Source organism: Sprattus sprattus (assembly GCF_963457725.1).
Source record: "Sprattus sprattus genome assembly, chromosome: 8".
NCBI classification, from domain to species: Eukaryota; Metazoa; Chordata; class Actinopteri; order Clupeiformes; family Clupeidae; genus Sprattus; species Sprattus sprattus.
Window position 1 is genome coordinate 19,771,412 of NC_137927.1, and position 25,369 is coordinate 19,796,780.

A 25,369-nucleotide genomic window follows, 5' to 3' on the forward strand; every position below is an offset into this window, starting at 1 on the left:
CGCCCGGAAAATTCCGTGACAGGGTTTGCAAACATCTCATAATAAAACAGAGAGAGCTGCTCCAGCATGAAAACCATGAGACAATTAAGAAACAGAGTGTGTGCTCAAGTTGAAAGTTCTTTTTGGCCGAGGCTATTAATAATCGCAGAGTCAAAATGGAACTCCTGGTGAGCAGGTCAATTAAAATAATCAATGTATTCCACACTAATGCCCAATCCAATCTAGCCAGCCTCAGAGCAGTGGCGGCAGCTGCCTGAGAGAGCATGGGGCAGGAAGAACAGGGGAGGGGAGGGGAGGGGAGAGAGAGGATGCTGTTAGTTGGTGCATCACATTCCAGCAGCAAGTTTATCCCCAACCTGCAACATTACACTGCAGATGGACAGGTGTAAATGTAGCCGACACACTGGGAATGGAATCCCATTTTGTGGGAGAGTTGAACCATCACTCAGTTTATTATTGTTTTGTTTCGTTGTTTGTTCAGCATCCCAAGTCCCAATGAAATGCAGCTGAAAGAAGCGTCTGCTGAAGTATTGACGTAAATGTAAAAGTAAACCATAAATGAAACCTTGCCATTCACAAGATGAGGCACACATGCACACTACTGCACCTCCTGCCAACGGATAGGTGTCAGGACGCTCCCAAGGGCATACCACCTCACCCCACACTCTAAGCAGATGAAGAGCTACACTGGCAGGCTCTGGATCCCACCTGAATCACTTCATTAGATTCTGATGAAACAATAAAGGTCTTGGTCCTGACTTGCGTAGCCAATGAAGCAGGGAGAGTGGGGTGGCTGTCTATTATGGATGGATGGGCTGGTTTAACATGCTCTAATGTAATGATGGAGGCTGCTAGGACCGGGGTGATGAGCCGGGGATGCTGTGGAGACAGCCCTGTTTGGAAGAGCCCCGCAGGTGTGCGTTTTTTCATCGATGCCTCCCTGCCCCCCTCTCACTCCAGCTCCTTCCATTGTCCATCTTTTCTTCACTCATGGGAATTCTTAACGCCTTTCCCATCTCTCGATCCATTCTTTCATCCACTCACATTCCTCCATCCATCTCTGTCCACCCTCAATGCTTTTCCTCTTTTTTCCTTCACCTTCACAGTTTTTTCACCTTCCCCCCTTTCCTCTCATTTTTCTCTCATCCTATTTTTCCCCTCTCCCCTCATCCTTTCCTTTGCTTTTTTCAAATATTCTTTATATCCTGCCTGTCTCTTTTTTGAGAGATGTTGCTGAAGGACACTGCACCTCATTGTAGCAGTGTGCTCTGCCAGCGCCACATCGCTCATGTCAGCGAGGCGTCTCCGCCTGTCTGAGGTGCCACTCTGAGTTCCTCACCTCATTTAGAACCTTGCTCCACACACAAACACGCTCCTCTTAGAACTGGCAGGCTGCGATAGTGTGTCCTCGTCCTCACTCCCTGCTCCCTTTTCCTTGTCAGGCAGGACACAGAAGAGGAATCCCGTTACTGTGATTTACAGGCAAATAAGAGGATATAGTAACATGACACAATGCATTGTGGTGGCATTGTGTATGGCCTGGCCCGGAGGTATCAGCTTGCATTGGGGGATAATCCCCTTTAGTAGTCTGCCCCCCACCTTAGCACTTCACAGCCGTCATGACAGAGGCCTCTGATTGCATCTGCAGTGGACAGAGCAAAAGAAAAAAAAAAAAGGGCGAGAGAGATAAATCCGGATCATGTGTCAATCCGCCTTGCCGATGTTCACGCTGGGCAACACGTCACGTCGCCCCAATCCTTTTACCCAGCACAGGCGCCTCTCCCCTTTATGCCAACCCCAAACACAATCTAACACGTGTCACCCAAGCCACAAACAGACAGCTTGCATAAAGTAATCCATTTATAGTTCAACAACTCTATTACAGAGGGACCCCTGGTTACATATGTTAAGTGCCTCGCTCTCCCCGCTACAAAGCCACAGAACAATCTGCCAGGCAAATAAAACAAATCCGACCACAGATTAGACAGACATGTGGGGGGAGAAAAAGCCCTGAGCCTTGCTGTGAGGCAGGGTCAGCACGGGAGGGGATGCTCTTGGCCGTCTGCGGTCTGGACTGGGAGGCCCCGTGCTCTCCACGGCATACACTGGCAACAGGCACTGTGCACCCTGTCCATCCATCAAACCCAGCTCCCCTAACACTGAATGCATGCTTGCATTCTCACTAGAATACATTAACTGCCATTTGGTGGAAAGGTTTATTGTGCACTAACAGCTGGAGTGAGTGTGGGTTGAATCTCTCACTCTTATCCATCTTTTTTCCATCTTAAAATCAATTAATCAATCAGCCTATCAACCAATCAGTAATCAATATCAATCAATCAATACATGTTTATCTATCTCAATATCTATCCCTCATCTTGATATCTATCTCCATCAATATTCATCCAGCCATCGCTCTGTCTATCTGTCCAATTTGATATCAATCTGTCCTGATCATTATCTACCCATCTCAATAACTATCCATCTATCCATCTATCTATCTCTATGTCCCTGCATCCATCTCGCACAAACACCTATATGATATGAAATCTGCTGCTCTGCGCTGAGCTCAGCTGTTCTCACCTCCATGGCCAACTCTGATTCAGAAAACCTCTACAAACCCTCAGGGGACATGCACACCAATTTTATGACTGCAGATCAACTCTGTGCTGGCTGTGTTCTCCTCTCTTCCACTCTCTCTCTTTCTATCTTTCTCTCTCTCTCTTTCTCTCTCTCACACACACACTCTCTCTCTCTCTCTCTCCTGCAGACTGAGTCAGCTCTTCGGGATGTTGTGGGATCAGCTAATCTGTAGGGAGCGCCCAGCCGGATCACTGAAATCTGTGCTGCAGTTCTCATTACCCCAGGCAAACGTTGGGGCTCGGGCTTGCCACGGCCGCTTGCTCTGGCTAATGGATACTGTGAACTCAACTAGTGCTTCGTTAGCCAGCAGCTCAGGGAACCGACAGACAGACAAACACAGGAGCTGGACAATAGTAGCTGCAGGACAAACCAAAGTCATAACTTGCCTGCCACAGGCTGTCTAGTAACTAAGAGGAACTATTGGAAACAGGATGTTTTTTAGTTTGGAAGTAACTGAGTGAGTCAAAGATAAGTCAAGGTTTTAGTTCAGTTCCTGTCGAACACCTAACGTGCCTCAGAGGTGACTCACTACAAAAACATGGTGGAAGAGACTGTTTGAAGTTAATCAGCAAGGTCTTGTTTACGTGTTCTGAGTGTTCCTCTTCCTGCTATGGGGCATGAGGTGCTATGCCATGCGCCCCCTTTATCCTCTGTGATGAGTGCATGTTTCGCAAAACAAATTCCAGACAGATCAAACAGTTAATTAATCAATCAATCATGACTAATCATTAATACACAACCAGACATGGGCCTGATCTTGTGATTAACGCTTGCCAACATAACTGGCAGAAAGCAGATGGACTACACTCCTCTCCTGTTCCCAAGGTACATAATGAAACATTTAATTTCTCGCCTTGACATGTGTTCAAATTCATCTAGCTAAAATGGTCCCTCACTCCAACTGAGAGTGCATTTCTATATTTTAAAAAATGTACAAATAAACTACATGCTCAACTGGAAGTTTATAAAACCAGTGCTACAACAATATGAAAATGGCTGAACAATAAGATTACTGATTATGCAATGTTCAGATTTCTGTTTCCGATCCTCTACACAGTCGTCCCATATAATGTGAGCATCACTGAGACTCTTCAAACCTGGCATTGACATGTGTCCTGGGTGATCTGATCACAAGTGGACAGCTGTAAGCAGGTTTTTTCCTGTCGTTGGCTACCGCAAGCTAATTCTATCTTGTTATTGTAGTTAATATTGAATTGTCTTTGAATAGAGTAAACAGGCTTTATCATCTGAATAGTGTTTGGTCTTGAACATGATGTTTGGTCAGAAGGAAAACCAGCTGGCTAGAGGGAGTGAGAGGGGGGGGTTGAGTTCACTTGTCAGACATTGGGCCTATTTGGTGCGTTGGCCTCTGATTGCATCTGTAGTGGACAGAGCAAAAGAAAAAAAAGGGCGAGGGAGAGAGATAAATCCGGATCATGTGTCAATCCGCCTTGGCGATGTTCACACTGGGCAACACGTCACGTCGCCCCAATCCTTTTACCCAGCACAGGCACCTCTCCCCTTTATGCCAACCCCAAACAGCGCTCTAACACGTGTCACCCAAGCCACAAAAAGACAGCTACATTTTCAGACATTGTGGACAAATCCAGCATTGAGTATGTACTTCCGCTTAGGCAGAAGACATCAGTTGAGTAGCCGGTCCTTGAATGCGGCCCAGGACATATTTGCGTACCCACTGCTAAAAGAATGTGGCCATATGCTGCCCAGTCCATCTCTGAATGTGGTCTAAGTGATGAAATCTCAATGCATCTTGGGTGCGTTCACACCTGTGTTTAGAGCTGTCCACTTGTGATCGGATCACCCAAGACGCATGTTCATGCCAGGTGTGAACACGGCCACTGTATCATGGAAGTGCTTTTTACACTTAGGCAAACGTGGAATACATTTATTACAACAGTTTAAAAAAAAGTCCTTGGTTTTTCAGAGAGTCCCTTTGATGTATTATTCAAAAAGGGAAAGCTAACGAAACAGCGTGCAATTTCAGTCATTTCCCCTCCAAACAGGCACTCTCCCTCCCATTTCTCTCACTCACAGCTGCCTATGCAAGTCAGCAGCATTTGTCACACCAATCACATGCTGCGCTCCTCAATTCACTTTAGGAGGTAGTGCTGAGCATGGCTTGATTGTTGAGAAAACTAATCTAGACATGTAATGTAGTGTGTGTGTGGTAAGGTCACAAACCAGTGGACAGTGAGACAAATTAATCTGTAGACTGAAGGGCAGTGGTGTGTGTGTGTGGTGTGTGTGTGTGGTGTGTGTGTGTGTGGTGTGTGTTCATTAAAGTGTGTAAAGGCATTTAAGTGTAAATCCATAAACACATTCCATGCCTGTCTCACTGTAACTAATGGAATTATGTAAGTGGAGTCATTGGAGGGAAAAAAACAGCGGCTGGATTGATGGAAGACTAACTAACCCAAGGCACTGACACATTTCTGAATGACGTGAGGCTTTCCCTTTACCTCAGCATAAACAGGGGTAATTCAAGCAACCAACGTGTTAACATAGACACCATTAATCTTGGTGTCATGTCCAAAACAGCTGTCTCAACCATTCTAGGAATCCTCAATATTACTAAGAAACAGCCCAATCTGCACAGCATCAGAAAAGCGGCCATGATTGATAATATAAAGGCACTTCAGGAGGGTTTGGCATGCTTCCCATCCTACCCCGTGTACTGTACTTCTGTTTACTTGTGTCCCTTCTGAGCATAGTAAGCAGATAGGCTAAATATAAATCCAGCTGGACACAAATAGATGACCCCCGCTCTGCTCTGCCACCCAGGGGGAATTGTTTTCCGCACAGCACCAATCTGGTCACCGCACAGTTGTGTGAGTGTGTGTCAGGAGGGAGGGGGAGGCGCCCTGACCGCCGCCCCCCCAGAGACCCCCAGCCCGACCCCAGGTCACACAGCCCATCGTGGAGATGCTCTCGGCCCCTTCCTCTTCAGGACACCCAGGGCACAGCCGGGGGCCAAAGGCCACAAAAGATGAAGAGAGACAATTTCCGCTTTTTCCAATAGCAGCGCCGCTTGACCCGCACAGCAGGGGTGTCCACGGGAAGGTCATCCACCCAGCTGATGGGTGGACCATTAAACATCCAGTTAATGGATTCAGGAGTGGTAGCGCAGGGGCTGACAGAGCGATCCGCTTGGCCCTCTGCAGTATTTCAGCCCAGTGCAGGACCTAATGTTGGGTGTGATTCATGACAAAAATCTGTGTTTGAAAAGCATATCTCCTCCCCAGAGAAAAAGAGAGAGAGAGGGAGAGGCACTCAAAGTACAACATAAATAAAACCTGAGCCATACAAACGCGGAGAGCAAACATTATCTGCACATGCCTAAAAGCCAATGAGACATGACATGAATACATTTAAAACGCCACTTGGAGTGAAGAATGGCATGATTATCATGAGCAAACACAAAGGCTCAGTGTGAGGACTGTTGTCAGTGTGTGTGTGTGTGTGTGTGTGTGTGTGTGTGTGTGTGTGTGTGTGTGTGTGTGTGTGTGTGTGTGTGTGTGTGTATGTGTGTGTATGCGCAAGAGTGGGATGACCTGTGTGGGTTAGGACTCCACCCGGCTGGGATGGAAATATGAGATTCAGGGGTGTGTGTCTGACCACAAAAACACACTGTCTCATGGATCATCTCTGCGCTGATTGTGTCCTCAGTCAACCTCTCCCAAAACACACGCACACACATTCACACACTCATCCATTAGAGAACTTCCCTGGCACACTTGCACATTCTGTCACAGGAACACACACAGACTCTCTCACACACACACACACACACACACACACACACACACACACACACACACACTCACTAGCAAGTGCATTAACAAGCAGACACATCGTCTGACAGTTTTAAAATTGCCAGCACTGATGAAGCTGGATCCTGAAGAACAAGCACTAATAACACCAGACTGTCTCGCTCTGGGGGAAGAGCCAAGAAACAAAAGCGGACATTAATTGCCTATTCCACAGCAGTACCCATTACTCCACAATGGCTACACCTACCTGCAGTACGATGACAGCATGAAACACCTCTGGGTGGGGTTCATGCCCCCAACACCAGAGAATGCATGCAACAGCAGGAAAGTTTACCTAAACTAAATAACCTACAAGTCACAACCAGGCATCACACAAATCATCAGCACAGCACTGCACAAATATTAGCCTATACCTGTACAACAAGAAGTAGAGACAGACAGGGAGAGAGGTACGAAGGAGAGAGAGAGAAAGAGAGAGACAAAAACACACAGACAGAAAGAGAAATAAAGTGATGTATAAACACCTAGATAGAAGTTGGGATAGAGAGAGACACAGACAGAGAGCGGTAAAAGACAGAGAGAGGGAGAGGAAGATAGACAAGGAAAACAAAAATATGCATACGCCCCCAGACACACCTGTATGTCACGTGATAGAAGGACTGGCCGGGATGCATAATGTACTCTGAGTAGCCCGGGCGGTTCGACATGTCTCACTGCAGGTCTGTTATTCCATTCAGCTGTGCTGCCTGCCTCTGCTCTGGTCCCTGCTCCTGCTCCTGCTCCTGTTCCTTCTGCTGCTCTGTAGACGTGCTCTCTGGAGCTGCCTGAGAGTTTCACTTCAACATGCTTCCCGCTTATGGGTTCTTCCACTCCGAGGGGAGGGGAGGGGAGGGGAGGGGAAATGTGGGGAGGGGAGGGGGAGGGCCAGAACGAGCTCTCACACCTGACGGGCTCGAGCAAGAGGCACTAGCACCCACACAGTCAGGACAGACAGGGGAGGCAACCAACCCCGCAGCAGCACGCTCACAGCTATAGGCTCCGGGATGCACGGACACGCAAGCAGGAATACATATAAACACACATAGATGCAGTCAGACACAGTCAGACGCAGTGTAAATGGGCTTGAATGGATGTAGACGTTCACAGGCACACACAGCACAAATAGGTAGAGCATTTGTCTGCACGATCATTCACATGCATACACGTAGGACAAATACGCAGGCACAAAAGCACACACACAGACACACACACACCCCTAGGGAACACAGAGGGTGGGCTCCCATAACCTAGACCTCCTTTGGTGTGTTATGCTCCATCAGTAGCTTTCTGACGTAATGAGGCTCCTCCAATGATGGACCTGCAACTGCGTCCTCTGTGTGCGCTCACAGAGAGAAGGAGAGTGGAGAGAGAGGGTGTGAGCAAGGAAGGAGAAAGAGAGAGAGAGAGAGAGAGAGAGAGAGAGAGAGAGAGAGAGAGAGAGAGAGAGCAAGGGATAAGGGAAACATTGGAGAGAGGGAGGAGAGAGCAACGGGGGAAAAAATCAAAACTGAAGAGAGAGAGAGAAGAGAGAGCAAGGGAGAAAAGCAAAACTGTAACGAAAGAGAGAGAGAGAGATGGAGGGAGAGAGAGACTGGAATGAAGAGAGATACAGAGGGGAACAACCCTTTCTGGCTCCCCTGGTTGAGACTAGAGGCAGCAGCAGCAACAGTGGTAGCAGCGGCATCAGCAGCAGTTGGCACAGCTCCAGTGGGGTGGAAGACTGATTAGAGGGCTGCAAATGGCTGCTATCAGCTAATGAAGCCATAGACTTCAGGTGAAGGATGACTCCAGCACGGTGAGCCGCCCCTCAGCGGGAGGGTGTGTGTGTGTGTGAGTGGGGGGGGGGGGGGGGGTGGGCGGTGGTTTGGCGGTGTGGGCCTTCCCTCCAGTCCCTTAGCCTCATTCAGCCACTCCCACGCAATGCCCCCACATCGCTAGTAGTTAGCATGCTCCTCCAGGCCCAGTGCTCGTATGTAAAAACCAGAGAGCTCCAGGGCTGTTTAGCTCACTAAATCTGAACTGGCAACAATTACGCCATTAGGGAGAAGGCATAAGCCCAGCCCCTCCAACTCAGCATCTTTACAGGGGAGTGAGTGACAGAAAGGAGGACATTGAGAAAGTGGGGAAGGAGAGGGGGAGGGCGGGGTGAAAATGATCTGGAGTAAATGGGAGTGAAGCTCAATCATGCGTTCATTTAACAGTTGGCAGAATCCTAATTGGGTAATTACAGGCCCGGTTCACATGGGACCCATAACCGTGGCCTTTTGCGAAGAAAGACCTTGGGGCGGTTATCCAGGTGGGTCTCTTGTGGACCCCCCCCTGAAGACACCGCATCCCGTATGCACCACACACACACACACACACACACACACACACACACACACACACACACACACACACACACACACACACACAAACGTTTTAGCTCACTGACTACGTCAAGCTAAAGGTCACCCTTTGATTTCCACGTGCATGGCTGTGTCACCTGGGCTTTGAACCCCAGCAGCAGCATCCGCAGTCACATCTTCCATCATCTGGTCTCCGCCCCTCTCAGCATGACCTCCCCATTATATCCACATCCCTTTAAAGCCTAGATGGTGGTGACACCGCTAGGTAAACCGGATTTCTAATTCAGTGCCATGCGTGACTGCAAATTCAACAATGCCTGCATGGAAAGAGAGACAGCTTCCTCTGTCATGTCTTTCACCATAATGGGCTATACTCTCAAAACCTGTCTCCCTGTCTCCCTTTCTGCACACATACACCCTGTTTTAATCCTATAAAAAGCCACTGGATGCTTCTCAAGCTTCAGCTATGCATTCATCACATACAACCGCAAAGAGGAGACCAATCAAAAGAGGAGTGGAAGTATCTATATATTTCTCAGTAATAACATAAAACATCTATCTTTGTAATTGTTGGAACTGGTTCCGAAACAAAGTTAGTTTAAAAGAGAAGGGGCCTTAGCTTACTTATTTCTAATAATTTGAGGCCATTCGTTTTAGGGGAGTCAGCATATATTAATAACCACAGGTGCTGAATGAAACTTCATTCAACTATTTATGGAACCAATTCATTGGTTTAGAAATATAGAGGGCATTCCTCATTCCGTGCGGTACAAACCTCTAGATACATCAAACTAGGCTCTGATATCAGCCTGGCACCTTGCAGGATCACCAAAACAATCAATCCAACACTGAAGAGTAGATATCTCACCACGACTCACACAAGTTGCTCCTTGGAAAATGGGTGACTCAGAAACTACAGCAAAACTTAAAGAAATACTGAGAAGGTTGCACAGAAAAAAAACACAAAACTAGCAGGCAAACATAAAAACATGTTCATCATTAATCATTGTGATTGCTGAATTATCAAAATGCCTCCATGCAAAAGGGGTCACTTTCTCTTGCTCTTCTTGTGTGGAAACTAATGTGAATAACAAAGCTGTAGTGGTTACCAGACTCTTGTCTGGATGCCAGCTTTGTAGAGCTGTTAAACTGAAATCTGGAGCTGTCAAAGAATCCTATTTTGTATCCAAATGACAATTAAAACCAGAGTGTGCTGCATGCACTTAAATCCAAAGCACATTGCATAAAAGAGAGCTTTTTCCATCATCGGGGGACTCCAGCCAAAGAGATGCATTTCACAGAGCGGGGCCAGATTGGGCCAAAAAGAGGTGAAAGAGGTAAAAGCCTCCACCCCAGGTCTCAGATAACCTCCTTGATAAACATTCACGCTATCAGGAATTCATTTCAAGAAAGCACAAGAAATGAATTTCACTCTCTCTAAAGCTGTAGAAAATCATGGCCACATTGGTTTACACAACGCTGTTAAAATGACTGGCACATAACATATATACCTGGGAGCGAGCAACTTAATGGATCAGTGCTTAATAACCCTTGAATAACAGAACACATGCTGAGTCAACTCTGCCTCCACAGAAATGCATGACTATGCAATAGAGACCTTGAGGATCATTCATAAAGATTACAGCTTTCCCGTCTCCCTCTCTCTCCAGCTCTCAATCAATGATTATAGCTGATAACCTCTTACCTCACTGTCTAACTTTGCTGAAGGCTCTGGGAGCAGCGGGGCGGAAAAACAAAGGGAACGTTCCACTCCGCTCCGTCTTTTTTCGATCCGCACCCCCTCTGAGGCTTCTGGGAAACTTGGCAGAGCGGACAGTTAGACAGTTCCTCTAGAGAGCCGGGCGTCCTCACACCGTGGCCTCCTGTGCCCTTCCGTCAGCCTCACGAAGAGGAGCTTCTTCTTGTTCTCCTGAGCCCTGTGAGACTGTCCTCTTCTCCACACACCCCTACCCACATGCGCACAAACACACACACACACATCTACAGATGTAGCCGGCGGGCAGAGGAATCTGGCTCTCGTTTCAGCTTCATGAGGCAGAAATATCTAGGAGAGTGTGAAAGGTCCACTGGCTGAGTAGAGGTATGAGCACCACCAGCTTGATGAAGTGTGCCTGCTCGATCTCAGTCCGTAAGCCAGGCTCATGTAGTCCGAACGGCAAGGGTGTCGGTTGCGGTTTCGAACTGGGAAATTAGTGCTGTTTCAGCCCACATTGTGCTCACTCTCTACCCCCTCTCTCTCCAACACACACACTTTACCACACACACACACACACACACACACACACACACACACACACACACACACACACACACACACACACACACACACACACACACACACACACACACACACACACACACACACACACACACACACACACACACGTAGTCACCTGGACTAACCCCGTCAGCACCTTCTCCTGCTCCCATGAGGGGGAGCACTTTTCACTAGCCAGGATGGAATAGATGATGAAGGAGGGAAAGAAGCTCAACTCAACTCAGCTCAAGATCAGCAGCAGGAGGAGGAGGAGGAGGAGGAAGACGAAGGGTCTGAGAGCCCTCCTGTCTCTCAGGTTACAGCTGCGATGCAGTCGTCTTCACCCCCTCCCGGCGCGTCTGATCAGCACTAACTGATGACCTTGCCTTCCGGACGCAATTAAAACCCTCCTTCCTGCACTTAACCATTCAATCCAGACCAGAGGTGAGGCGCATGGCCCAATCAATCCGCAGAGCAGAGCAACAAAGAGCTCAAACAAGACAATGAGAAAATGACTGAGGACGGATCCACTGAGAGGCCCATCGTGTCTGCTAATGAGATGGGAGCTCGCTGGACAGGGACCAGTGATGAGGGGGAAAAACCCACACACAATCCTGTTAGCCCACATTATCACAGCACAATACTGATCAAAGGGAGCAGCCACAGAATGACTGTAAGCCTTAACAGGGATAACCTGTTCATTTAATTCCGCCTTGCATGCCGCGGGACGGGCCATGCCAAACAACAATCCCACGGGCCCATGCTGTCTACTGTGATTAAGGTTTGAGAGGCGTAAGCAGAGGACCAAAATAACATCCCATTGACATGCATGCTTACAGCTACAGTAGGATGAATTTGAATGCGCTCTGAAGGTGGATGAATCACTGAGTTCCAGAGCGCCATCATAATGGAGTGGAAATGACAAAGGCAGGTCGGCATGCTTTTATTTGGGGCGAGGCCGGTTTCTGACAGCTTGGGAAGGTTCTAAATGAACCCAGGGATAAGGAGGTTAGCCCAGCCCAAACCAAGCTTCTAAATTGAGAATCCCGAGCATCTTCACAAAAGGCAGTCAGATGCGACAGCGAGGCTAAGGATCAAAGATTGGAAGTGTGATAAGTCAAACGCTACAGCTGAGCTTAAGATTCAACAGCAGTCCCTAGTGGCTGGCCTGAGAACAGCATAGTGCTTCATTATGTTCCAGCTGACTGGCTGGGCCAAAGTTTACTCTTTCACTCTTTCTCTCTCCCTCCCTCTCTCTCCCTCCCTCTCTCTCCCTCCCTCTATCTCTGTCTCACACAGACACACACACACGAGGAAGGTGTGCATGGAGGTGGTGGGGGATGGGGAGTGATTTATTCAGACAGAGATTACTTTATCCACTCACCGTAGATATTTCACCAGGCTCTAATATCGGCTGAGGCCCTGCCATGACCGCGGCCGGGGGCTATTTGTCCTGTGATCTGACCTGTCTTTGTGAATTAAGGATGTGTGCGGAGCTACAGCGGCAGACCTGAGAGAGCTGCAGACATGCATCTCATGACCATAATTACACCCATAAATTATAGCAATCAATGGTACCATTACAGCTTGTTCCACCACCACAAGGTAAGCGACTCCGCTGATATACTGGACCTAAACCAGACACAGGTCTGAACCGTGTCCTGAATACCCTTACCCTACTCAGCTTGAGCATGTATTGGTGTATAACATCCCAAACACCCAAATACCTTATTTAAAAATGCATGTGTTTGGTGTGTATGTACGACCCCTTGATTCCCAGAGAAACAATTACCGGCCATGAATAAACAATGAACTAGCTGGTAGCAGGTGGAAAAGTGAAAATAAGTATTGATTAAAACAATAACTAATATCCTTTAATCCATGGCGCCCTACATAAATGTCACTGATTGGCATTGGCATTCCGTGAACTCAATGTCGAAGAAATGACTACTGTTCTGTTCTAACTAGTGTCTGAAATATGCTGCAGAAGAAGCAGCATTTAAATGTCTGCTTGAGATTGCTCCCAGTGAGGCTGCAGAGCCTACAAAGCGGAACAAGCCTTAAAGGTCGAGAAAATGAAGATTAATTTCGAATGGCGAACTCTCGACTGTGCCAGCTTCGACCGGGTGGGAACCTCAATACGACTTCATTTCCATTATTATCGCCGGCTCCATCTCACAGGTAGGCTTCTCTCTGGCAGAAACAAACCCTGCGAAATTCCACAGCTATTTTTTCCTCTGACCTCAGCTTAGCTAGGACCATCCCTGATGGAAACTGGCAAGAGGCAGCGAAATATAGCAATGTAACCAGCAGATTATGTTTTCCACAACCAATTTGCTTCAGTGCGGGGTCCAGCACAACATTCAAAGACATGAGAGTGGCGAATGGGTGTTTTGGACTCCAGGCACATAATAAATCTGACAACAATGTGTGCACGGAGTTATTATTACACTCAGATAAACCATTTTAGGGGAAAGGGATTCAGCGCAGTCCACAGAGCACACATGCAGTGGGAGGCTGAGGTCTGCTATTATGATTTCCTTTCACAGCCTCACAGATTCCAGTCATGGTCTGAATAGTCTAATCCCACACTTCTCAAACCAAATAGTGGAAGGTCTGGGCCAAAGGACAACACACATTGTTTACCACCAGATCTGGCTGCCGGCCCCAAAGAAAAGCCATATTAAGTTTCTTAGCCTGAGCCTTCTCACAGCACTGCTTATTTCATGCTGATGTTTTTTATACATAAGACCATGGGCATAAAAAAAATACTTTATGTAGAAGTTTTAGTTGGAGGGCACCTTTCTGACAGAGTCTGGCAGTGGTGCCTCACTGAGAATAAATGAACTGGGCTCCAGTACAATGTAGACACCTTTTAGCTTGGTGTGAAGTGGAAAAAACATGTCCTTTCATCCCTTGGCACTAAAACATTTGTTGACCAATCCAAAATAAGGAAGAAGACATAGGTATTTGTTTTTAAATAAGTCACCTTAAAAAGCATTTGTTTACTGGATTGGATTACATCTTTTAAAATACACTGTACCTAAAAAATACCAGTAAGTCCACGAATTTACCTGTGCTTATATATATTTCAAAGATCTGAAGGTTATTTTCAGTTAGTAGTTGGCAACCTTTACCTATCGTCTTCTATTTCGATCTCATCCTTCTCCTCTTTGATGGCTTCCAGTTCCACGTCTACGTGCTCCTGCTCGGGTTCCAGGTCTACCAGCTCTATCTGCTGCACTTCATCCTCATCATCCAGGTCTTCGTCCTCATGCTCATCTGCAGCCCCTGGTTTGGCTGCTGGCCCTATGGGGAAACAGCTGCAGCAAGTCCCCATGCTGGCTTTAGCATGCTCCCTACTGCCCTGTGAAGTTCGCCCTTCTGGCTCGGACTCTGGTTCTGGCTGCTCTTCCATTCTGCTCGAGGGACATCATTACAGGGAGCTCATCTCCCTCAGCGAAGTTAATGTGTTCACTGAAGGCTCCGGGGGTTAAATATCACCAGTCAAAGAGCGTCTGATGGCATGCCCACCATGTCCCAGCAAAGGACACAGGAGCCCACTGTGTTGGCCCTTCAATCCCCCTCTTTGTCTGGCCTGGCCGTCAGTCTTCATCCCCATGGACTGCTAGAACTCCCCAGGCCCATTTGTCTCCAGCACCAAAAACAATGTGTGCTTAAAGCCGCCCGGTCCTCATCCCTCAAAGACGAGCGGGCATTACTGTGACAGCCCGGCCGTTTCGCTCTGTTCACTGTGAAGGGTGATGATGGAGCATCTATAAAGTTTAGGGGAGGGACTGTAAAGTATAGGTCTCACACATGAGATGAGGACAGCCTGACACAGCCAGAGTTTCTATATTGGGGGAAACTGCATGCATGCCCAGCGCAATTTGCTTTTGTGCTTCTTCAGTTATTCAGTCATTAATACTATGGCTGCTAGCCCCAGCAACACACACACTCACACACACACACACACACACACACACACACACGGAGAGAGAGATAGACACTGAGAGAGAGATAGAGAGATTAACTACACACACATACTGTACCCTCAGCACACAGACAAATGCAGACACAGACATGGCTCACACATAGCCAGACACAGACACACAGACACACAGACACACAGACACGGCTCTGGGGGTCAAACACCAGAGCGGTAGCTTCCCAAGCATGATGATTCATGCTGCAGGTAGTGAATTCTCCGACAGCCCTTTGCAGCGAGCTCCCACACCACTGCGGCTTCAATGGCTCATACATAGCCAGACACAGACACAGACACAGACACAGACACACACACACACACACACACACACACACACACACACACACACACACACTCCGACAGCCCCTTGCAGCGAGCTCCCACACCACTGCGGCTCCACTGCGCACTGCCTCCACCGCAAAAGGAAATCATTAAGGAGTCTCGTCACAGAGAGGGCCAGCCTCCATGGGACTGAAAACGCAGCATAATCACTTTAGCCCATAGAGCAAGAGAGAGAGGTAGAGAGAGAGAGAGAGAGGTAGAGAGATAGAGGGTGACAGAAAGGGAGAAAATAAGAAGAGGGAGAGGTAGAGAGATATAGAGAGAGAGAGACAGAGAGGATAAGAGACAGACATATTGAGAGAAAGAAAGAGAGAGGGGTAAAGAGATGAAGAGAGAGGGGCCACAGCACACATACAGCACAGTATAATGCCTCTTCCCCTAGCTTGTGACTGGCAGTGGGATCAAACACATTGCAGATAAGTACAAGCAACATTACCTCCCTGATCACATGGGCTGGAGAGTGTCAACAGGGAAAAACGCAATAATGCCGCACCAAATAACCGTTCAGCACAAAATAGCAATGTATATTCAGCATCCATCGGCACAGAAAATTGCCAATGCTTTAAAAGAGGAGATTCTTCCTGATGTCCCCACTGCCCCTTTTAGAGGTGACGGGCGATTGGCTCTCCATAAAGCAAAGGAGGACATTTACTGATTGCTGTTCTCGGCCATGAAAGGTGGCAGATTAGTGAGTGTGTTTGTAGAGCCTTACAATCACACAAGAGGGGGAAACAAAAGCATGGTGTTGGGGGAGGAGTGTGTGTGTGTGCATGTGCTTTTGAGAGAGAGTGTGTGTGTGGGTCTAAGGAGAAAGTCAGGTGAAGGTCATACTGATGGTTCTGAACATGAAAGGAGAGGGGAGGTGCTGGGAAGCGTTTTATACTCAGGATAAGAAAGAGCACACGAACGTTCACCACACGCGTGCACACAAACACACGCTCAAGCCACTTTACACTCGTCATCAAAGAGCACGTGGGATTATAAAATCCTCTGGTACACACACACACACACACACACACACACACACACACACACACACACCCCCGACCGATTAAGTCAATCCTCAAGCATATTTGCCATGTCAGAGTAACGCTATTGGCAATTTTTTTGTAAAAAAAAAAAACTGTACATGATAACGCCTACCCTCTTACTCTGTGAAATACCTCAGTGTAGAGCACCTTGACTGGAGAGCATTAACAACATGCATTTATATCGCCTTCATTTGACATATTTATAGCAATGTTCAGCATTCCCTTTCACAAGACGAGTGCCAGTTATGAGTAATGTAAACACAAAAACACAAGCTTATGTACTGTCAAGGCACTGGATGACAGGCAGCTCTGCTCTGCTGTGAGTGCGTGGACAAGAGCTCACATCTGCCCTTTCACAGGGACTGTAGTGGAAACAGCCGGAGCAAAAGCTGCAGACAGACAGCCTCCCTTGTGGCTTGCGCTGCCTGCCAAACACTGCAGGAAGCAAACCAGCTATAGCCTGTATCAACTCAAGTCCAGCTCAGCCAGTCCTCTACACCTCATTCCACAAACAGCTGCAACCCTCCAGCATCCGTGAGCAAGGGCACTGCACCTGACAGAGGAAGGAGGAGCTCAATTGTGATTAAGGGGAACTGAAGTGAAGCAGATCGCAGGTGACTGATCCATACTGACGATTGGCCATGACTTTCATCTCCTCCTACAGGGGCGGAGGTTTGACAATAAATGCCTGCTCATCAACCATGAGCAACAAGATCCTCTGGAGAACGCAGGTGGAACTACAAGGGAACTCGAGAGCGCAGACCTCCACCAGGGCCAATATCTCACAATTTTAAAGAAAGTGAAATGAACCCGCTCCAAAATGTAATGGGTTCTTCCTTGGCACATGATCCCCCTCTCCACAAAGTTTCATGAAAATCGTCCAGTTAGTTTTTGCATGATCCTGCTGACAGACAAACAAACGGAAAACACAACCTCTTTAGTGGAGGTAATAATGAAGACCAATTCAAATTCAGTGCAACACTGTATGATTGTCTTAATACTGTGCAGAAAACCAGATTTATCAACTCAAGTCAATGTAAAAACATCATTCTGAAAATAATGTTATTTTAGCAATTTCAGGTCATTTTGAAATGGTTCAATATATCACAGCAGATTTTCAAACAAGCACAACATGAGGTTTTAAAGTGACCTAGTTAACCTACAATAACTGTTGTTCTCTCCATATTTTTTTGTGTCCTTGCAAACAAAAACAATACACGTCCAGACAAACACAGAGTAAAAGACCTTACAATGACCTAAACTGATTCTGTGGTCTGAAGTTAAATAATCATTACTCATTTTTGACGCTGCCTCTAAAAGAACCTTTTCACCTCTCACATTCTCCTCAGGGTCAGCTTCAGCCTTTGTTTGAGGGACAAAGGGGTGGTGCTTGACTCTTGGATACATGCAGCTAAAAAAAGGGAGAGAGTCATAGGTCAACCTAAAGGGTCTCTCGAAACTCCCGCAGTCAGACCTGGCAAGGCTGCGCATTCTAAGAAAAGCTCTGTGAAAAGAGAGAATGCTCTGTTAGCAGAGCCTGGCAGGATCCCGACCACTGCCACCGGGGAACTCTTCCTCCTTTAATCTCCATTTAAAGTGGCTTTTCCTCCACAGTTCTGTATCATCGTATGGTTAATTAACTCTTTGTGCCCTGGGAATGGCAGAGGCGAATGGGGGACAAAACCAATTAAAAAAAACAAGGAAAGTAACGGAAAGATCAAACAGGGCACATTATTGTCTGAAACAGAAAATAGTTCCAAAAATCCTATTTGCGGTTACATACACAGTGGAGTGGCTTAGGGAATCACACAGGCTTGGGAGGCAGTCAATCCACATGGGTCTACGGTCTCACAGAAATGCAACACTTCCGTGGCCTTTCCAGAGACACATACCCAAAAGACAAAAAAGATATTGTTCGGACAACCAGGAGACCATTGTGTTTCGGTGCCTTCAGGGAGCTATAGGGTTGCACCTCTCCCAACGCACACTGACTTCTGGTGCTAGCATTCCACCTGCCAGTTTGTTAAAGGGGAAGAGGAACAGCAGTGAAGAAAAAAGATCACACACTGCCTGCTTCAAACTGGTTTGTATCTACATTTACGTTAAAAAAATTGGTATCAGCACAAATTCCACATGCTGTCGGGATCCATACCCAAATACTGTGTGAAATATAGTGTGACGAATAACATGACTAGAACACACTAATATCCACAGGCATCACTCCAGAGAAAAAGGCGGTGTAATTCAGTGAGAGACAGTGCACTCCAGGCTGGGCCTCCATTGGTGGGATGTAAATGAGGGTGATTTTACTACGCCCGCTCTCTCTAAACAATCCCCGCATTGTGCTCCCGCCCCTTTACTCCAGCAACCTGCTGCACAAGCAACAGGCTGTTGTCACGGCAGCAACAAGCGGACTTGGACTGCGCTCAGACTGCTGGAGGGAGGGAGGGAGGAGTTTGGGGCAGTGGGTGGGGTGAGGTAGGGGGGTTCTTTAAACATTTGTGCCCACCCTTTCTTCCCTCCCTGGTCAGATAAACAACTAACAGGCCAAAGGTTTCCTGTGTTTCCTGTTGTTTTTCTTATTGAAGCTCACAACTGCATTGTGTTGATATACAAAAATCATCTATACGACTCTATGCCCGCACCATGTCTCCATTCAGTATCTGAGTCAGAGAGGAAAGACTAATGTGGAGGGTAACTGAAATCGGCACTGTTTTTGGATCCCTACACTCTCACTGAAGCAGTGACTGAGAGACTGCCTCATCTCAGTACGGAGCACAGCCAATCAAGAATGCCAAGGCCTCCTCTGGGTTTTCTTAGAGGCCTGGAGGATCTGTGAAAACCGCAGTAAGCCAAACACTCTTGGAGAGCATTGGCATGCTGGGATTTATCTCTCAATTCTTTTCCCCAAACAGGAATTCACACAGAGATCCCACACAAGGGGTTCCACTGCAGCTAGGCTTCTATGGCTCCTCCAACAAGCAAAGTTTACAGTGCCCCTTCCACAGTGAATGGCCTCGAGACATTCCAGACGTTTCTGTCCCACTTTAAATATTGACTGAATAAGGGCTGAACAAGCCAGGCGATTCCCTCATCTCAAGAGATGCTCTGACTCAACCATGTAGGCAATATGACTTGCGTCAGACATGCTGCAGCTGAAGGCCTTGTAGAGGGAGCAGCAGATTGGAGCCTTAATTAGCAGAACCTGCCACCCTTCACCAGCTTCACTGTGGGACAGGTGAGGGCGTTTAGCGAAACGGATGCTCGGTTGAAGGAGGCGTGGGCTGTCTTTTCTTCCTCAGACATCACTGAGCTGCGCTTGTCTTTGAGTCTGCAGGCCGGGCAGCCCTGCTGAGACCCGTCTGTCACAGCACTCTCTGAAGTTGTGACGATCTAGCTAAGCCACTTTCATGAGGATGAAAGCCAATTCTCTGCACACTGTCATTCGACGGACATCTCGCCCAGGGGTTTGAACTGTACACAAAGCTGACCTTTTGTCACACACACACACACACACACACACACACACACACACACACACACACACACACAGAGCTTCTATGTGCTCAGTGTCACTGCCTACCATCCACTAGATTAACCCCTCTGCTGCTCTGTCCAAACACTGAGCAGATAACCCATGTGGGCCCTTTCAATGCATGACCAAGCAGGGAATCATGGTATTATGACTCGGCTTATTCACAAATACTCGCCAAGGCTTCTGCCAATGTTAAACTCGGCAAACATCCCGGTTCTATTCATATCTCTTAATTAGCTGAGTGCAACAGGGGGCACGGACAGGTGGGCTTTTTGGGGAGAGTAATGCATCCGTCACCTTACGAAGCACAAGCAGGACATATTAAAAAACTCTGGCAGAGGCCAAGGCTGCAGTAAATCAAACACTACTCTGATGTGGGAGGGTTCATGCACCGTGCAGTATTCTCAACAGCTTCCCATTAACCACCAGTATAATAAGCTGCACATCAGCAGAAAACACGGCATCCCCCTGGAGTGGATGCTAATGTAAGGGAAATATCACTGACGTGCTGCTCAAGGACAGCTTAGACACCTCTCCTGTGATCTGGCAAGTGTTTACGACATTACACATTCCACTTTATGCAGTTCATTATGTCCTGCAGTGATTTATTTCACTGTGGGTAGGCTGTGATGAAAGGGGTGGGAAAAAAGTCAAGCTCCTTCTGAGGTGATATTCCAGCTTCCAACACTTTAGGTGAATTGTGAGGTACAACCATAAATGTCCTTCAACTAACAAACATGCCCTCTGCACTGAAGTGACATCAAGATAAATTGCGGATTTTAATTTACAGGTTCACGAGACCAGATACAGTCTCAGCAATTTTCACATGGGAATGGTAATCTAATGGCATCCCATATATCCAGCTTGACTGGGAGCTGCAGTTGAAAACAATGAACAATGTAATTATTCATGAAGCTCAGGCATCAGCACAGGCAAGTGTAATGGGCTGAAGGATAAATATATGATCAATTATTCAACCTCCCAGTGTGATCAACAACATACATTTGAATTATCATGACATGCTACTGTAGCTCTCTGTGTAATTGCATTTACACTGTGTGTCTTGTCAGATCAACAATTCTGGTACGACAAAGTGCAGGCACTGGTATCTGCAGTCCCAGTGCTGCGCTATATCAGATGATCGGACAAAGGAAACAAGGTCAAGAACCAGTACCACATCAAAACAGGAACCTTACAGTCATTTGGTCAACAAATAAGCGATTTATTTTACAGCCCTGACATTTGGGCCCTCGTACTGCTCTGGGCAGTATAGTTTTTTTCTTTTCTGAGGGACAGAAGAGGGAAGTAACAATGACTCCCTTCACATGGGGCACAATAAAACTGTCAGCAATAACACATTTCTAAAATCATTTTCTCTGACCTTTAAAACTCAACATTTCCAGTGCCAACTATGCATTCATTCCTTTCGTAGGCCGAGTGCCATCATTTGCTGTAACCAATAAATATCTCCATCACAAAGCAAGTCCATTGAGATGCAAAACAGGAGACAAGCCGCTAATGGACTCAGAATCACAGTGCATAGCAGAGTAAACAACTAGGGGACACACTGAAAGATACTGTGTTCCCAAAAATGCTTTTGCAGTATCCTGGCCTGACCTGGTGCATACGACCTGTCCAAGTTAATCAACCGTGCACCCTAGAAAAAGCACACAGGAAAATGAAGGCGATTCTTCATAACCCCTCATAAGAATAAGTTAAAGCAAAGCACAAGCCTTCAATCAGACAGTAGAGAGGGGCTGCGTAGTTGCACCATATAAAATCAATTTGGCCATCCAAAGTTGCCCTGCTTGAGGGGAATGTAGCTTCATATCCACACACCCAGAGTAAAAAAAACAACATGCATTACTTTAATTGGCTTAATGCAGAGGGGAGGCAAAATGACCTTTACCAGCTAAAGAACTGTATGGTCCAAACATGTTGCATACCTTGGGAGCTAAGCCAATTTATGAGTGTTTCTGCACATTCCTCTTCTTCTTTCTGCCACCTGTTTACACCCCCCAGGTCCCAGGGGTTTTCTCTGCTTTCTCTGGTTTTCTTGCTACTGTTCTCATCATCTGCCTGTGTTCCAAGTCATCTCTTCAAACTAACATGGCTTTATGCTTTGAGTACAAAAAAGTTTGACTTTTGCTGATACCAACAAACTAAGCACATCAAGATTTATATATGTGCATGTTATGGCCCCAAGAAACAACTGTTCTGCCTGTGCCAGACTTCCCTACATCACAGCCTCCACGCAGTGATGCTACCTCATCTGTGTATGCAGCAAAGCGTACAGTGCATTGCTGAAGAGCAGGATTTCACATGTTGAGCCCATCCTGTTGGTCTGTGGGTGTTTGATTTGCCTAAGCTGATTGTTAGCACTGGGGTCTGTTGGCTGTACAGGGTCTCAGTGGGACCCATCTGTTCCACCACAGCCAAAGGCTCACTCCTGCGGTATAAACCAATGAGTTGTGAAATGCAGCAGAAAATAGCAAGCAAAAGTAGATAAATGATTACCCTGATTCTCAACAAACAAATAAGAAAACAAACAAAGGGTTTTTTGGAGGGGTGGGGGGGTCAGTGAAAACTGTACAAGCGCAGATTACAAATATAACCCACAGATGGAAGAAGAAAGTCACATTGGGAACCCCTGCACCAACCATAACTGAGTGTGTGATCATGCCATATATCTCTGTCACCATGTAGGCACACACATGGGCACACACACACACACACACACACACACACACACACACACACACACACACACACACACACACACACACACACAGAATGGGCACAACGTGATGCTGGGAGGGTGAGTATGAAGGTCTTACACATTGCAGTATGTGAGTGGAATTTTAATAGGTTGGTTACTCTAGTCCTATTGGGCAGTGCCCTTTCTTCTTATTATATGGGCATAGTGATACAGTAGGTAATAATTGGCATCAGCGTCCCCTTGTTCAGGTCGCTGTCCAGTGCTGCTCTCCATTCACAGTTCCCCTCGTCCTTTCCGGTGGAAATGAATTAATTTATGTTACTATAAATGTGTATTCCTTAAATTAACCATTCAAATAAAAGTGATACATTCTGTACATCCTCTATCAAAGTCTTCATTTGGTGGCTGTGCATAGGAACGCTGTCACCAGATGTGATGTGCTACAAGTCTGTGACCTCAGTCTCAGTGTAAACAGTAAGAGGGGGGGACTTCAGGAAATAATGTATCAGAAGATCAATAGTGAATGCCAGGAGAAGAGAGCGAGAGAACTCTCCTGACACACAGCCAATGCTATCACAGCTGTGCCAGACTCTCCCCTTTACCCCTCCTTCTAGCTCTGATTCAATCAAGATATGGGGCCACTATTGGACTCATATGACTGCTGTCCTGGAAGTATGAATATCATCATTTGGACTTTAAACGAAAAATGTGGCTTAAGAGGAATACCTGAGCAAGGCCGGCCCACTGAGAGTAAAGGGACCCATTTGCCTTTTCAGGTGTCGTTTAGTGCACAGGTCTTATTGTATTTACTGTGTGGAAGGTGCTGGAGGACCCTGGCAGAAACTACACAAATACATAATAGAATGATGATGCCAAAGACATAACAATACAGACAAGTCGTGAAATATCTGCCTCCTTTCTTCAGGCAAGTTGAGGAGCAGTCAATTCCTTTGCAGACCTTGGCACAGCACTAACGCGCCAAAAATAAATCAATTTATGTGACCCACCAAATAATCCATTAAGAGATATTCATTCCCTACAAGGTATCATTGGGCCAAAAAAATGTTTCGACCATAACAATGTAACGTGATCGGTGTTCCACCCCACACGTCGCATTCTACAGACCCCTTGGATAGCTTAAGAGTGCAGCAGCAGCAGCCTGTGCGGAAGTAGTTTTAAACGTCAGATGAATGACACTTTCTTACTTAATGAAGTAGCTGGCTCCATCATCGCTGAACCCTTCTTCCCATCCACGAGGTAAATCTGCACAAAAGAGAAGTATGAGCTGGACCTCACACTGCAGGGGCAACACAAGTTTACAGTCAGCAGCAGCAGCATCTGTGCTGTGCAATGATGCACCACCATCAATCGCAGCGATTTTGGAGCACAAAACATCAGGTGAATCAAGCATGGGCTACGTGGAGGACTAACGGGATTTTGGAACACTTTAGTGAACGACCAAGTCTTTTCCTCACCTGATCGTATCATGTGTCCTGAGTTGACAGGTTCACCAGTGCGGGGATGGAGCCAAGTAGTGCTCCGAGTTTTGTCACTGAAAGAGAAACACCTGTTACTGAACGCATAAAAATGAAAGTGTAATGATAAAATATGACTCTGTCGGCATTGGTGGTTCTTAAAGATTAAATTCACGCTCACTTGATAAAGAATACCCTGCCATCTCTGCATACTCCATACGACCAGTGATCAGGTAAAGTGTCCCGCCCGAGCGGAGCCGCCATGATCCTGGTTTGGAGTGAAGGCTATTTCATTCTTCTCTCCGCAGAGTTCCCAAGGAATCCGACAGTCCAGTAGCCACCACTAGGGCTGCACTGCCATTAAAGGGGAAGACCAAACTTGGAGAAAGTACAGCGCGTATTTGTCCCACTTTCTAAGCCGACAAAAAAAGAGGAAAGAACGGCAGGGCGATGAGAGTAACGCTTGGCGTAAAATGTGAAGTCACTGAATCCTACGCAATTTGGCACACGCTATTGTTAATGGGGTGTTAGGCGAGCTACTTAGTAGACTATTATGAAGGAATTGGGAGGATTTCGGTATGCACGCCCTAGGATGTAAAAGGCTTAACATTCCGGGTACCAGCTTCAAACTGCAGATCTCACGAGCAGTCTGTAACTGCCCATACTGCGGTAATATTAGTATATGGGATATCGGTCCACCATTATTTGCGTCTTGAATTAGAAAACGTTCGTCTTAAGCAACAACGACTTCAGTACGAGGATACTCGTTCATGGTTACTCATTGGGTATTGTTGAAATTAACATACAACTTTTAAGAAGATGGGAGTTTGAGTTGTGCCATGAGTGGCCAAAAACAAAACAATAGTAGGCCTTCTAGTTAAGATAATTTGTACAAGTAAACATGTGCTATTTCATATATTAGAAGCCTGACATCGATCACATATGTATATTTTTTGGGGGAAAAAGTGTATATAACCTTGGCCATCGCCATTTGGTACAGCCTCAACAGATATTTTTTATGTTACCATGTCATCTTTTGCCACCTGTCACACCTGTCTTTTTGGAACCAGCTGTCTTCTCAAGCTCCCTGCCACTGCTCCGGTCTCAGCACAGCTCTTTGTAGTGCTGAATTATTAATCAACATTCTAGGTTACACAGTTTTACTTTCTAAGAATCTTAA

General features: G+C 46.7%; 1 protein-coding gene across 7 annotated transcripts in view; it reads right to left on the reverse strand.

The window, feature by feature from the left end:
- plekha7b (pleckstrin homology domain containing, family A member 7b) overlaps window positions 1-24,436 on the reverse strand; it is a 90,433-nt gene extending 65,997 nt beyond the window's left edge. For all 7 annotated transcript variants that reach the window (XM_080844012.1, XM_080844010.1, XM_080844009.1 and 4 more), the window contains exons 1-3: window positions 24,385-24,436; window positions 24,190-24,266; window positions 23,920-23,977 (exon numbers count right to left, since the gene is read on the reverse strand). In XM_080844012.1, the coding sequence (XP_080700138.1) occupies window positions 23,920-23,977; window positions 24,190-24,266; window positions 24,385-24,407 (158 nt within the window). In that variant the 5' untranslated portion in view covers window positions 24,408-24,436. The remainder of the gene's footprint in view (window positions 1-23,919; window positions 23,978-24,189; window positions 24,267-24,384) is intronic.
- Between the last annotated feature and the right edge of the window lie 933 nt (window positions 24,437-25,369).